We start from the raw sequence: 13,166 nt of genomic DNA, 5'->3' as shown, positions 1-13,166 counted from the left end.
CATACTTATCTCAGAAAGCTAGTGCTGTCTGCTCATACCCACTATCAATACTAGATTTGTATATCGTCAAGGTTGATCAGCTTCTCCCTGCTGTTCTCACCCAACTACCCTGCACATTGAAGATGTTGGTAACACCATTCTGTAAGTGCCATTCTCTGTCTTTCCCAGAAACCGGAAAGATGACATCTGTGCTTAACTGCAAGTCATACCAGCTTGAAGACTGGGAGGAAGGAAGTGTATCTGTTATGTAAACCAGGACATCAGATGTGAGCACTCCCAACTCGAGATCACTTTTTAAAATGCAGATGAACATTTATGTGATACATACATGCACAGAGATCTAAGTAACCTTGAACTATATTTTCCGTGTAATGCAGTCAATTTCAGAAGCTGTTCCAAGCCAGTTACTAATCTGTAGGTGTCTTCTAGACCTAATGTACCAATGAAAAAGACTGAAATAAAAAGAATAAAACTCAACTCCTTTTAAAAGGAGATAGAGAAGCAATTTAGCTGCACTCAGTAGTTTGAGGCCTGGTCAAACATTCTTACACTATTTAATTTAAAACAAAGTAATCAGTTGATTAAAATCACAGATTTTAATCATAGATATCATCGTTAAAGTTTACTTAATAGAAAAGTTTGAATTATTTTTAAAGATTAATTGTAATTATGCAATTAAAAAAAAAGTTCCAAAACCAAATTATTTCTACTTGACACAGAACAGCTCAAAAATTAAGTTGCTTTCAATCTATTAGAAGAACTGGCAAAATCCCTCTGTACTTCAACTGGATCAGGATTTGACCCCAAATCATTGAAGTTTTATAGAAGTGCGTTTCCCCACCCAGCAACTGTTGCTTGGGTGACTGGAGAGGGGAGGGAGGAGAGAGACACTGTAGACCCTCAAGAGTAGTATTTAAATACTGTCTTAACCTGCTTAATAACTGGCAGATCTGGAAAAGCCCTTTCACTTGGCTGAATGTCTCCCATATCTAATGTTATCCACACTTCATAGAAGTCCAATAAGGGCTCAAACATTTACTAAAACCAATAGAAGTCACGTAATTCTTTTGGGTTGTTTTTAAGAGCTCTTTGCTACTTGTATACTGTCCTTGACTAAATACAGAAATATTCAGCTGTAAATAGTAAAAGCATGAGCTCAATAGTATTCCTTCATCAGCATGTAAATTAAAGTATAAAAAGCATGGATATGCATGTACTAAATACTCCCACATAGTGAAATCCCACAGTGAATGGCCCTACCATTCACGTTAGTCTTTTCAATACAGATAGACAAGCAAAATATCACTTATAACAAGTTCAGAAGTCAGATACACTTAAGTCTTTATGTTTACCCTGATCACCTGCACAGTTACATGGCAGTAGGTAGATGTGCATCTCTGGGGCCACAAATCCTGGATCGTTCCCTAAAATAAAAGAATGTCACAGTTTGCTACTTTGTTGTATGTGAAATATAGTACAATTAATTAGGTAGCATCTTTAAAGGAAAAAAGTAAAAGCAAAGTAGAGGTGCATTTCTTAAATTAGTATTAGTCCAGACAATACTTTGGAGCCACAGGAAATTTCAAAGCCAGACTAGGCTTCAAGAGGAATGACTATCCAGCTATGTAACTACAGACACACGGCATACAGTGGGATGCTCAGGTTCATGATGTTTTGTCTGTTGCACTTTTACCCTGAGAACTTTAAGAGTGGCAGAATAGAAGCTCTATAGCCATACCTCCTGGAAAAAAATGTTAGAATACCTCTGACTAAAATTGGCAGAAATTTCCTTCTAAGGATGAGGAGCCAACTGCCCGCTGCAAATGGACTGCCAGCAACTGCATCAGATCAGTAAGCACTGGAAACCCCATTGATCCTTCTGGCTTTAAGGAAGATCATGTAAAAGAAAATGGCATCAGACATACAAAAATGCATTCAAGAATCCCTGGATCCAAATCCAAGGGCTGTAAGATTTTAAATCTCAGCAATGACTTAGATCAGGTGTCTTGGTTTAAACGATTTCTTTTATGGGCCAATGTAACTTTGTCACTCATGAACATTGTACTATCCATTATATTGGTACCTCACATAGATCCAATCGACTCCACAAGTCGGAAAGGATTAATTATTGAATAAGAGCAAAGTCCTCAAACTCTTGCCCTTATAAGAAATACTGTCATGGGCTGAATGATATTTGCACAACCTTATCAAAATGTTCACTACCCTTATTATAAAAAGGCAGTTCTTTCCACCTTAAAGTCAAAGATCTTGTTCCTGAGATCTTTGGATTTTGCCTGTAAATAAACTATTCCTTCAACATAGCTCCTAACACTGTCAGGGCAAAAGGAGCACTGAAGAAACAAAAGGAAATTACTATTAATTTCCCAGCTGAGCCTTACCACCTCTTGCCTGAGGAGGTCTTCCAACCTTTAAGTCTGAGGATGCGCTCATTTCAGACACTTACAGGCTCAAGCTCAAAAGCTAATGAGATTGAAAGAAGCCTTCTAGTGACAGACAGGTTTTCCATAAAATAAAATAAAATAAAAATAAAATAAATAACCTCATTGTTTTGAAGGAATCCTTGTAATCTCCTGGGGAATTGCAAAGGCAGTTCAGTTTCAGTCATTATCCAGTTAGGATATTCTTAAATGATCATTCAGCTTTTTCTCCCATCCTAAATAGGAGCTTAATACTTTTGGTTTTACGTGGCAATGAAGAGAACTCTTCCATGTGTAAGCTTTGTTTCAAGTTCAAATTTACACTGTAATTAATATAACAATATATAGTCAAATGATACCTGACATATTTCTAATACTAGAGATCTAGAGATCATGACGACAGAGAAAGAGAAAGTAAGAGCAAGGAAGCAAAATAAACTCATTTTTCTTCTTCTTCAAGTAGTATGGAATTAAATATATTGTAATATATCGTTAGAAACTTGAAACACTGCTTGTTTGCTCTTTCTTCTTCCCGGAGGATCAGTGACAACTTAAAAGCTGTTTACTCCTTTAGATTTATGACATATACGAAGGATGTGAATACTCAGAGAGGACAATGTTTTTTTAAAAAAATAAACTAACATTTAAATACCATTCCTACATGACCTGCATCACACAGAAGCAAAAAGGCATACACATTCATTTATTTCCATCTTCAGACCTCTTCATGACCACAAATGAGTCATATTTAAGATCTTCATATTTTCTGGGCTATTCCATTTCTTTGTCAGTTTTATCTTCTTTTTACGGTATCTATTACACAAAGGTCCTGATTTATATGAACTCTAATCTCATTTTGAAATGAAAACACAGTGGAACCCAAACATTCTTCGACTGGCAATGAACATGCAGGGAAAAGCTGACACTCAATACAAAGGAATTAATTGAGAGTTTATTCCAGGTGGTTCTCCTCACTTAGTATACAAGTCATCAGAATAGTCTATCAAATAGAGTTGGACTTTAATGATATGATTTTTGTATAATGCATTTTGGCTTTTGCTTCTAATAACCTGTTAAAAAAAAAATCTGCCGGAGATGAAATGTTCAGCACAAACTGCAATCCTTACTATTTGTAGAAAATATGACTTAAAAAAGGACACTATCAGGTAATTCTTATTTTAAATGTTTACACTTATAAAAATGCTTTGGAAGCTTGAAACTGAAAATTTTTTTAACGATTTTCTTCTTCCTACCTCCCTCCTCTGATCTTAAATGCCTTTGTTAGCCCAGGACTATCATAAGTAACAATGTAGCTGCTGATTAAAACATTAAAAGACCACAACTAGGTAAACTGTGCTTAAAAAAAAAGGGGGGGGGAAGCTTACATGGATGTTTTCAAACAAATAAAATGCATAGATGGCTACGGTACTCATCCATCAACCCTAACAGCCTCCCCTTGAGGTAGCCTTTCTAAAGGATTACTAAACAAGCCCCAACATAATCTAAATCTTTGCATCAAAACCACTATATCCTTGAAAGCCCACTCTCAATTTAACACCAGTGGTGATCAACAACATAATACATTTTAAAAGGTTTTGAGAACAGCAGGTACAGTGGACATAAATGCAGCCCTCAGTGTACATTGTACGCACATAAATATCTCAGCTATAATACACATTCAAGATCCATCCCTAAAAAAGCCATACTATTAGGCAAAGCACAGCCATGCTAACTTCAGGATATAAACCATAATTCCACATCTACAAAATGAAAGTAGAATTAGTGGCAGTTTATTGCCTCATACAAATTTAACCAACATGGCAACCATGCCAAAGGAATTAAAACATTTTCAGGACATATGTACAGACTGTACATTTCAGAAACATTTGAACAATAAAAATGCAAGAACAATCTCTGCATTATGAATTAAACTAAACAAATGGTTTGAAACCGTCAATGCATTGAATGGGTTTACAAAGGCACTTCCCTACCCAAAATCGGAAATGACAATCTGCAGCCTAGAGGGAGGTTGGAGAAGAGTGCTCATCAACTACTGCACAATCTCAACTTTAAGAAAAAATAAGCAGGATTTAATCAAACATTTATAGGATTCAATGTGATCCACTTCTGAAAGAGTTCACACAGTTTCATCTTTGTTTTTATGTTGCTTTTCTTGGCTCTCTTGTTCTGTACTTTGGCTCCTTCGACGATCCTGTTTGTCCGAATGGTCCTTGCTATCACTGTGATCATGTTTGTGGGAACGTTCTTTGCTTCTACTACGCTTTCTAGATCTTTCTTTGCTGGGACTGTGGTCTCGTTTCCTGGACTTCTCAACACTATCTGTTCTTCCTCTGCTTCTGCTTCTACTTCGCTTATTTGATTTCTCTTTATTTTCATTTTTATGTTTACTTGATTTCTCTCTGCTCCTGCTTCTGCTGTGCTTACCTGTATTCTTACTTCGGCTCCTACTCCTATGCTTTCTTTCCCTGCTTCGACTTCTACTGTGTTTTCTCTCTTTTTTGGAATCCCTCTTATCATCACGGTGTTTCTTGTCATCCTTGTCATCTTTGTGTCTTCTCTCTTCTGCATCACCCTTACTTTTCCTTTCTTTTGACCTTTCTCTGGATCGATCACCATCTTTTTCTCTCTCACTACCTCTTTCCCTATCATAATCTCTATCTTTTTTCCTGCTTCGCTCATTTTCTTTCTCTCGCTCCCTATCCCTATCTCTCCGATCTCCTTTCCTATCACGACTTCGACTGCGGCTTCTGTGTCTTTCCCTGCTTCTACTTCGCCTCCGTTCCAGCGTACGATCAGAACTTCGAGATCGCCGCCTTTCTTTTTCCCTCTCTTTAGCTTCACGTTCTAATCTTTGCCGCTCTCTTTCTCTTTCTAGTTCTCTATCAAAACTAGATGATCCATGGCCTTCCCGATGATGACTCCGGCTTCTGGATCTTCTGGGAGACCTCCTGGGGCTGATGGATCGTCTTGGAGACCTTTTAAAATAAAGGATATTCAAATTAAAACCAAGTGTTAAGTAAAGTGATCCTATTTATTTTCCAAATGATACTTTACTAACAGTTTATATTTAAATACCAAACATATAGTAAATATTGCAGTACCATCCGATCATTTTAACCATTAAAAATCTGTAAACTGTTTTGCTTGTTGCCTCCAAAACTACCCCAATAAAAGACATGATATTCCTAAGTTCAATATTAAATTTTCAACATCAATTTTCAAAATAATACATATATAACCTTGAACGTCTACGTTCTACATGCCGATCTATTTCTTCCATTCCCTCCTTGCCATCTTTCTTGACTTTTCTAGGTCTGCTTTTAATTTGCTGGTCAATAGTCTTCTGGACTGGCACAGGAATTCTTGGAAACAACGTTGAAAACCATTCAAGCTTAGTGAGGAAGGAACGAAGCATCTCCCCGATGGTCATAACACAACCCCCACCTGCCTTCACATCCAGGTCCTACAAAATACAAACAAAAAATATCCTGACGGTCAAAAATGTTCTTTACTGGTTTTCAAAAATAATGCTGCTATATTACTGCCCTCTTGAAGTCTCATGATTATGAAAGTTTACTTGTCTCATATTCTAATACATTTCCTTAGAAAAATTCAAATTCTATGCCCTTTGGATTTGGCAATATACATTACAGATAGGGAGTTGAATTTAATATATATGCATGCAGGCACATACTAATCCTGCAGCCATCTGGATGGTAAGGGACTGTCAATGAAGAGATTAACGTGAAATCCCCTTACGCAGTCTGGTTATATACTTATTTAAATGCCACAAAGTGGAGAAGTCCTCTCTTAAACTACATGTAATGCTTCATTTTGTGGATGCACAACTGTGTACCATCATACCCAACCCTGCGGCCTAAATCATTTAAGAACTACATCATTGCCTATCTAAAAATGATCATAGAAAAATTTGTAGTACAAAATGGCATCCTAACAAAATTGGAAGCAATAGCAAACCAACTGCCATGAAGCAGTGAGGTTTCTAATTTAGAAATATGTAAAAAAATAAATAAATGAACAAATAATTGGAAACGCATAATCCATGATGACCATTGTCTCTGAAAAGGGTCATTACCGCATGAAGGCCTTCTTGCTATGCCCTCTCACAGCTCAGGACATGTTAGTCAGCTATTGTCAGTCCCAAACCTATAGTGCAAGCACACAAGGAAAGTGAGATTTGTTATCTAAACAGGAAGAGAAAATCTAAATGTAAAACTGCTTGCACTCACACACATTTAAGTGTTCAGATATACAGTTTTTCCAAATATAATCGCTGCAGAGATCTAAAGAAGAAAAAAATGAGTTAAACGTAGCACCTGGAGAGTACGTACAGTTAAACAAAATAAACATAAGCAGCATTTTGAAAAGTAACTCTGTATCCTGGGAAGTTTTTCCTTTTCACAGCAGCATGACAAAGGTGAACTGCTTCCACATATTAAGATTTATGAACTGGAGAAAAAAAAAACTGTAGGTTGAAATAATTCTTATATGAATTTGCTTCATTTAATGAGTTTGACCAGGATCGTTAAGAAACTGTTAAAAAAAAAAAAAAAAAAAAAAAGGAAAGAGAAAACAGCCCCAAGCACTTTTTCCTATATAATAAAAATGCTACTGAAAGCAGCTGGGAAAGATCAACACTAATTCCAAAATACATAGGGATGTTTTAAACAACAACAAACATTAATATATGCTGATAATCAATATTACAGCAAGAACTGAAATGCAGAAACTAAAAACTGCACTTTGAATAATGAATCAGTTAAGACCTGCACACAAATAGCATTCTTCATCACTTTTTCATCTTGTGAATGAAGTTTGTGGGACCCTGAGAAATGAAACCACCCCAATCTTCCCCAGTATAATGCAGCATTTCAGAGAAGAGTTAATGTATAATAGCACCACCCGGGGGAGAAGGAGGATATCACAGCTATTCAATCAAGGCTCAAATTTATGTTCTTTTATTACAAACGTACAGTAACACAGGTTTACCTGGAATAACAACTGTCTCCTTTGCACAGTGTTTTTGATATTAGCATGAAAGCAGCTGTTTAAAATAAATACACTGTATTGTAGTCAGATATGGGTATAATTAACACTTTTTAATACAAGTATTTGGTCATTTGCAACTGTGATATTTGGTATTTCTAGAATTATGTCTTGTACGACAGGTGAGAAAGACCTTTTCTGTTCCATTCTTAAATCTAATGCACAATTTAAAAGTCATTCAATAAATATAAATTACACCAGTATGCAGCAGACTATATTCAATACCTAGAAATTTCATCCACATGATCCTACTCCGTTTCTCCAGCCAGTAAATGAAGGCTATGGTACAAAAGGATTATCAGTCTTTTTTTAAAGCTTATTTTCCTATTGTACTACATAATAATGCTTCTTTACTGAACTTCCAAAGTTAGCAACCTCTGTTGCTTTTTATTGCCCCACCAACAAAGACATTAAGGTTAGTAAAAACAGCACTATTTTATGCAGTGATTAAGCTGCTTGCTTTTTCTCAAAAGAAACTTAGTCTTTAGCAACGCTAGTACATGTATAATAACCAGAGAGGTTTTTGGTAACATTCTGAAAGATGAATGTTGGTTTCTGCTACACTCTTCCCACTGTTCTATATAAGCACCAATTCCTCATGCCCCCATAATAAATGCAAATACAAATTTAGCACTGTAGGCACATTTACTATACCTTGTTTAAAAATAGCTGTTTTTCTAATCTAAAAATGCATAGATATCACACTCATACAGCCTGCTGTCTGAATCCTGATTTCATAAGCTTGTTTCACATGACCTCGTAACAATTGACACAGTAACATACTAAGCAGTGGAAAAGAGTGTTAGATCTTTGAAATCCAAGAACAAGAAACCAGGTCCTGCCTCCCACACTAATTAATGAAATTAAAAGAATACAACACTGTAGCATTCAAACTACAATAAAGCTTATCAATGTTTAAACAGTAACATGAAAAGAAACAAAAGAAAACAAATTATTACCCTCGCCGACATACCTCTTCATCATCAAGAAAGGATTCAAACCAGTCCCATAGATCTGTAGGTGGTTGTGTGTACCTTGAAGTACAAAAAGAATGCAGAATCTTAATACAATTTCCTGTATATCAAGCAAGGCATTATCAGCATTGATTATACTGATACTCACCTAATATACATAAATCCAAGAGCCCTAATGTATGGAGAATCTGTATGAGTTATAAGGCCCATCACTTGCTTACGGGTAAGTTTCAGCGTAAATAATTTGTAGAGCAAACAAAAAGCAGTAGATACAATTCCTCCAGTTCCAACACCACGTACCTTTAAATGGAAGAAAGGTTGGATGACAACATAGGAAGTTGCAACGACCTTATCTTAAATCTACAAGAGCACATAAGTACTAACACAGAATAAAATATAAATCTACAGACAGAACTATGTGAAAAAGTATCACTACATTAATAGCCACCACAAAAAAGTCCTCTGAAAGCAATGCAAATATATTAATTCTTTATAATAAATACTTTTTCAGCTAGGGACTGAAACAACATACTAACAAATTTTAGCTATGTTTGGGGTATTTATTTACCAGACACAGAAAAAATTAAGAAGGCACGTACTTCTACTTACCCCTCCGCACATCCCTGTCTGGCCTGCTGTTTTTCTACTCCCCTTTTCCCATGGTTCAACATGTGTAACCTAAACAGGGGTGTGGGTGTGGGGAGTTGGAAGGGGTATAATGAAGAAGGAAAAAAGGGGAGAAAATGACAATTACAACCTCCATAAAGTTTAACTGCCTAAATAAACCAAATTCAAACAATAGATTTCCTACATCAATCTTAAACAGCTTGTCTTTTCCTACTGATTTTGTCAATAAAGTAGAGCATTTGGCTTTTTTTCCATGACCAAAAAAAAAAGAACGAAACACTATCACACAGGTAAAACTTAGAAAGAAAATAGACAAAGCATATTAGCTATACTTGTTATATGCTCTAAGTTCAAATATGTCATAACTAAAACCTATTGCTACTTTTTTTCAGTGGTGACTATTGTTATCTATACTTATATTATCTCTTAACAAGTTTAGTGATACCTGCTGATGACTACTACACAAACCACAGTCTACAGTTTCATATTCATAAATCTCATTTATGCAGTGAGATTAGAAAGACATTTCAGTATTACCTAAACTTAGGACAAAAGACATCTATAAAATATAATATTTTAGTCTAAAAAGCCAGTGTTTTTTTTTTCTTGTAGACTGCAACGATGCTCTGAGATAAAATGGTCTCCTAAGTACTAGGAGTGCCTAATTCAAATCTTCTTCTCAGATGCACTTAGAGATGAATGCAAGAACACAGTTAACCAGTTTCATTCCTTGTATATAAGGAATATATACAATATATTCAATATATTGTACAATATGTACAATAAGACTCTTGGGCAGTTTTGTGATTCTTAACTTGCTTAAGCTACACAAAAGCAGCGAAAATCAGCAAAGTAACATCTACATTAATGAACAAGTATATTTCCCACCAAAAAAGGGGGGGGAAGCTTTAAAAATAATTAAAAACAAGATAAAAAAAAAAAACGGTGTTATGCTGAATTCAGGATAAGAGCTTGTAACCAAGCTGCACTGTAGTTTAGAAAATAAAATAATTTAACATTATATGATACAAAATTAATTACATACACAATCATGTGAAATCAGAGATGAACATTCGAAGCAGCTAAACTTTCTTTTGACTGCTGCTCTCTTATGATAATGGGAAGATGACAGATACCAATACTACAGAATTCAGAACTCCAATATGTTCTCCCATAGTATTAGTATCACATACGAATTTCAGAAATAGGATGTAAACAATACTGCACATCCATCTGTTTGTTTTCTCCTCGCACAGGACGTGTACTTTTCAGTTAAAAGGTTACATATGATACTTTATCACCACAGTAGTCCTCAAATTACAGTTATGTTTATTGGCCACAATCAAAATGAGTAAGCTGCTTTTGACAGATTAAAATAAAAAGGCCCACAACAGAAAAAAATACTAATTTCTAAAAGCTTATCATTTAAAGTCTTGATCTTGCAAAGATTGTTGCATGTGCTTAACTTGTTGGAAGCATTCAGAATAAATGAAGTTGAGCACGTGCACAAGGTTGTAAGACCAAGGATAGAGGAAGAGGAAGTCACCCACTTTGCAGATACAGAACTGAAACAGATAAACATGAGACCAGATCTCCAAGTGAATTAATTTACACATCCATACAGGATAAAGATTTTCACTGATGGTCCCTACTGGTAGCCTGTGTGACTTAAGGCCATTTTTCTGAGACTCCAGCACCAACATCCTGAAATTTTTAAAATAAGCCATATATTTTGGTACCCAAAAAACAAAGACAAGTTCTTCTGAAAATACAAGTACTGTGGTAGATACTATGCTCATTAGAAGAAAAAAAATGGTCAGCAATTGTTCACATTATTCTGGAATCTTAAAACAGGAACAGAACTAAAAGTCTTCTGAATACCAACAAAATGCCTTAATCATCATGCCATCTTCTCCCTCACATCTATTATACCTAAGTGTCTGAGTTTTCTCTTTAAATTGCAGTTTTTAGCCAAAAATAACTGACAAATTCACTAAATAAAATTTATTTACATAGGATTAGTCGAATTTTTTCTCCAATTAAAGATTAAGCTATTTACAAAAAATTAAATACATTTAAGACAAGCAGATAAAACTACTTCAACAACTGCAGCTGAGCTCTACCAATAAAATAAGATACATCATGTCAACTAAATCTGAAAGTGTCCATGTAAAACTGTTCACTCAAGTTTTCTGCAAATATGCTTCTTTTATCAAATTTTCGCCTCTTTGTTTCATTGGCAAAAATAAGCCTTCCTCCTAATTGCATTCTAGTAGTTAGAACATGATTTGTCCTACAACTTCTTGAGCATTCACAGTGCTGTCCTACAAAGCGATTATTTCTGCCTCATATGCAGCAAGTGGTATGTTAACGGAACAAAAAATTTATCCCAAATTATGTAACTTTAAGGATTAGGAGAATTAAGTAGTCCATTCTAAAAGACAGACTGAAAGCAGAGAAGGGCTGTAATTTAGAGAAAAAATATTATTTTGTAAGTAAACTAACGCCCAAAATCTCAAAACGCTTCTGTGGAGTTGTTTTTCACAGTAATAGTGCACTTTACACAACTCAACTTACCCTGGTTAAATCAGTTAAAAATGCCACTTTTTTTTTTCATTTTGAAGTATATCGAAATTTATACTTAGTGACAAACAGTATTAACAGACAGAATCAACCCACCTCAGAAAATTAGCTCAATAATCTCTAATCTGCCGACTGAAGACAACAGCTCTAATCATCTAAGTTTTGCTCATATTATCAGAACAAAGAATGCAGCTATGTTGATGAGCATTAATTATGCATACCTCTACCTGGGAGACTGGCTTGATGGAAGCCTCGCTGCAAAATTGATTCAATCCTGCTAACAAAACAAGAACTAAGACATGGCTGCACTGACATTTTAAATTATCTTCCCAGTACATCCAACCTAATGACAAAAGCAGCACTATAATGAACTAGTTTTTCATGGAAGGGTCCTTAATCTCTCACTGAGGAACAAGGCCACATACAAACTCCTGTTGAAACTACCTACTATCACACCTTTTGCACAACAGCAATAGAGGTGGCTGGCAACTCCGAGGTAGCAAGGGCTGTTTGTCTCTAAAAGTGTGATGCAGATCGGTCCCCTCTCCACTATCTCCAGCTATGGGAGCAACAGTCCTTAGACGGCCATTTCATCCCCACTGGCCTGACTCACGCTGCCCACGTCAGAACTAACTTGAAACTCCGTAGTTCTAAATCATACATGAAACATTTTTACTTCATCAAAAAAAGAAGAGAGCACCTTAAACACCCTAGGTCAAGCAATCAAAAAAAAAAATCCCCTATCTCTTACCACAGGATAAAGGGTGCGAATCCGCAGACCGCAACGAAAGCCTCCCCCTTTCAAAAAAGGCGGCCGCGGAGAGGCTCGAGGCAGGAGCCCGAAAGGCCCTGAGAAGTCCCTGGCGCCCAGGGCGCGGCCCACGGGCTCACCTTGAAGTAGATCTCGTCCACCACCTCATGGTACGTCTTGAGCTCATAGAGTTGCACCTTGAAGTAAGGCGACGACAGGATGTTGGTGAGTATCATGGGGTTGAGGTTCATGGTCTTCTCGTTCCCCCACAGCGGCAGCACGTTGCCTTGCTTGCCTGAGGCCGCCGGCTTGGGGGCTCCGCTCTGCAGCTGCTGCTGGGCCGGCGGCACGCAGCCGGCCTGGTGCTGGGCCGCTTGCTGCCCCTGGCAGTTACCGGCGCCTACAGCAGGACTGTTGTTGGCCATGGCGGCTCAGGACGCCAGGGAGGGGCGGCGGCACACGGCCTGCGAGGCGGACGGGCAGCCGCGCCACACCACAACGCGGGCCGCCGAACCGGGCGCTGCCTCCGCCAACCGCGAACAAGATGGCGGATACTGCGGAAGTGACGCTTTCGTCTTCCGGGCCCGCGTCGACCAATCCCCGCGGCGGGAGCGCGACCAGCGCCTGGGCGGGGGCCGGGAGGAGGGGGAGGGGGGCGCGCACCTCCCCTCGTCGCCTTCCCGCGGCCGCGCGCGCCGCTTCAGG

At 37.4% G+C, this 13,166-nt stretch overlaps 1 protein-coding gene across 2 annotated transcripts; it reads right to left on the bottom strand.

Moving 5' to 3' along the window:
- Window positions 1-3,368: 3,368 nt before the first annotated feature.
- PRPF38B (pre-mRNA processing factor 38B) lies at window positions 3,369-13,010 on the bottom strand. Of its 2 annotated transcripts, XM_062581826.1 has the most exons (6): window positions 12,602-13,010; window positions 9,110-9,178; window positions 8,649-8,800; window positions 8,500-8,560; window positions 5,699-5,922; window positions 3,369-5,434 (listed from the first exon to the last, which is right to left on the bottom strand). In XM_062581826.1, the coding sequence occupies exons 1-6, from the start codon at window positions 12,884-12,886 to the stop codon at window positions 4,576-4,578; spliced, it is 1,650 nt and encodes a 549-aa protein (XP_062437810.1). In that variant the 5' UTR covers window positions 12,887-13,010; the 3' UTR covers window positions 3,369-4,575. The 2 variants fall into 2 exon arrangements, with proteins under 2 accessions (XP_062437810.1, XP_062437811.1); XM_062581827.1 differs by lacking the exon at window positions 9,110-9,178.
- Window positions 13,011-13,166: the final 156 nt, after the last annotated feature.

The sequence above is a fragment of the Rhea pennata genome, chromosome 8 (assembly GCF_028389875.1).
Source record: "Rhea pennata isolate bPtePen1 chromosome 8, bPtePen1.pri, whole genome shotgun sequence".
NCBI classification, from domain to species: Eukaryota; Metazoa; Chordata; class Aves; order Rheiformes; family Rheidae; genus Rhea; species Rhea pennata.
Note: the sequence above shows the minus strand (reverse complement) of the source record. Positions and strands in the feature narration are given on the sequence as shown.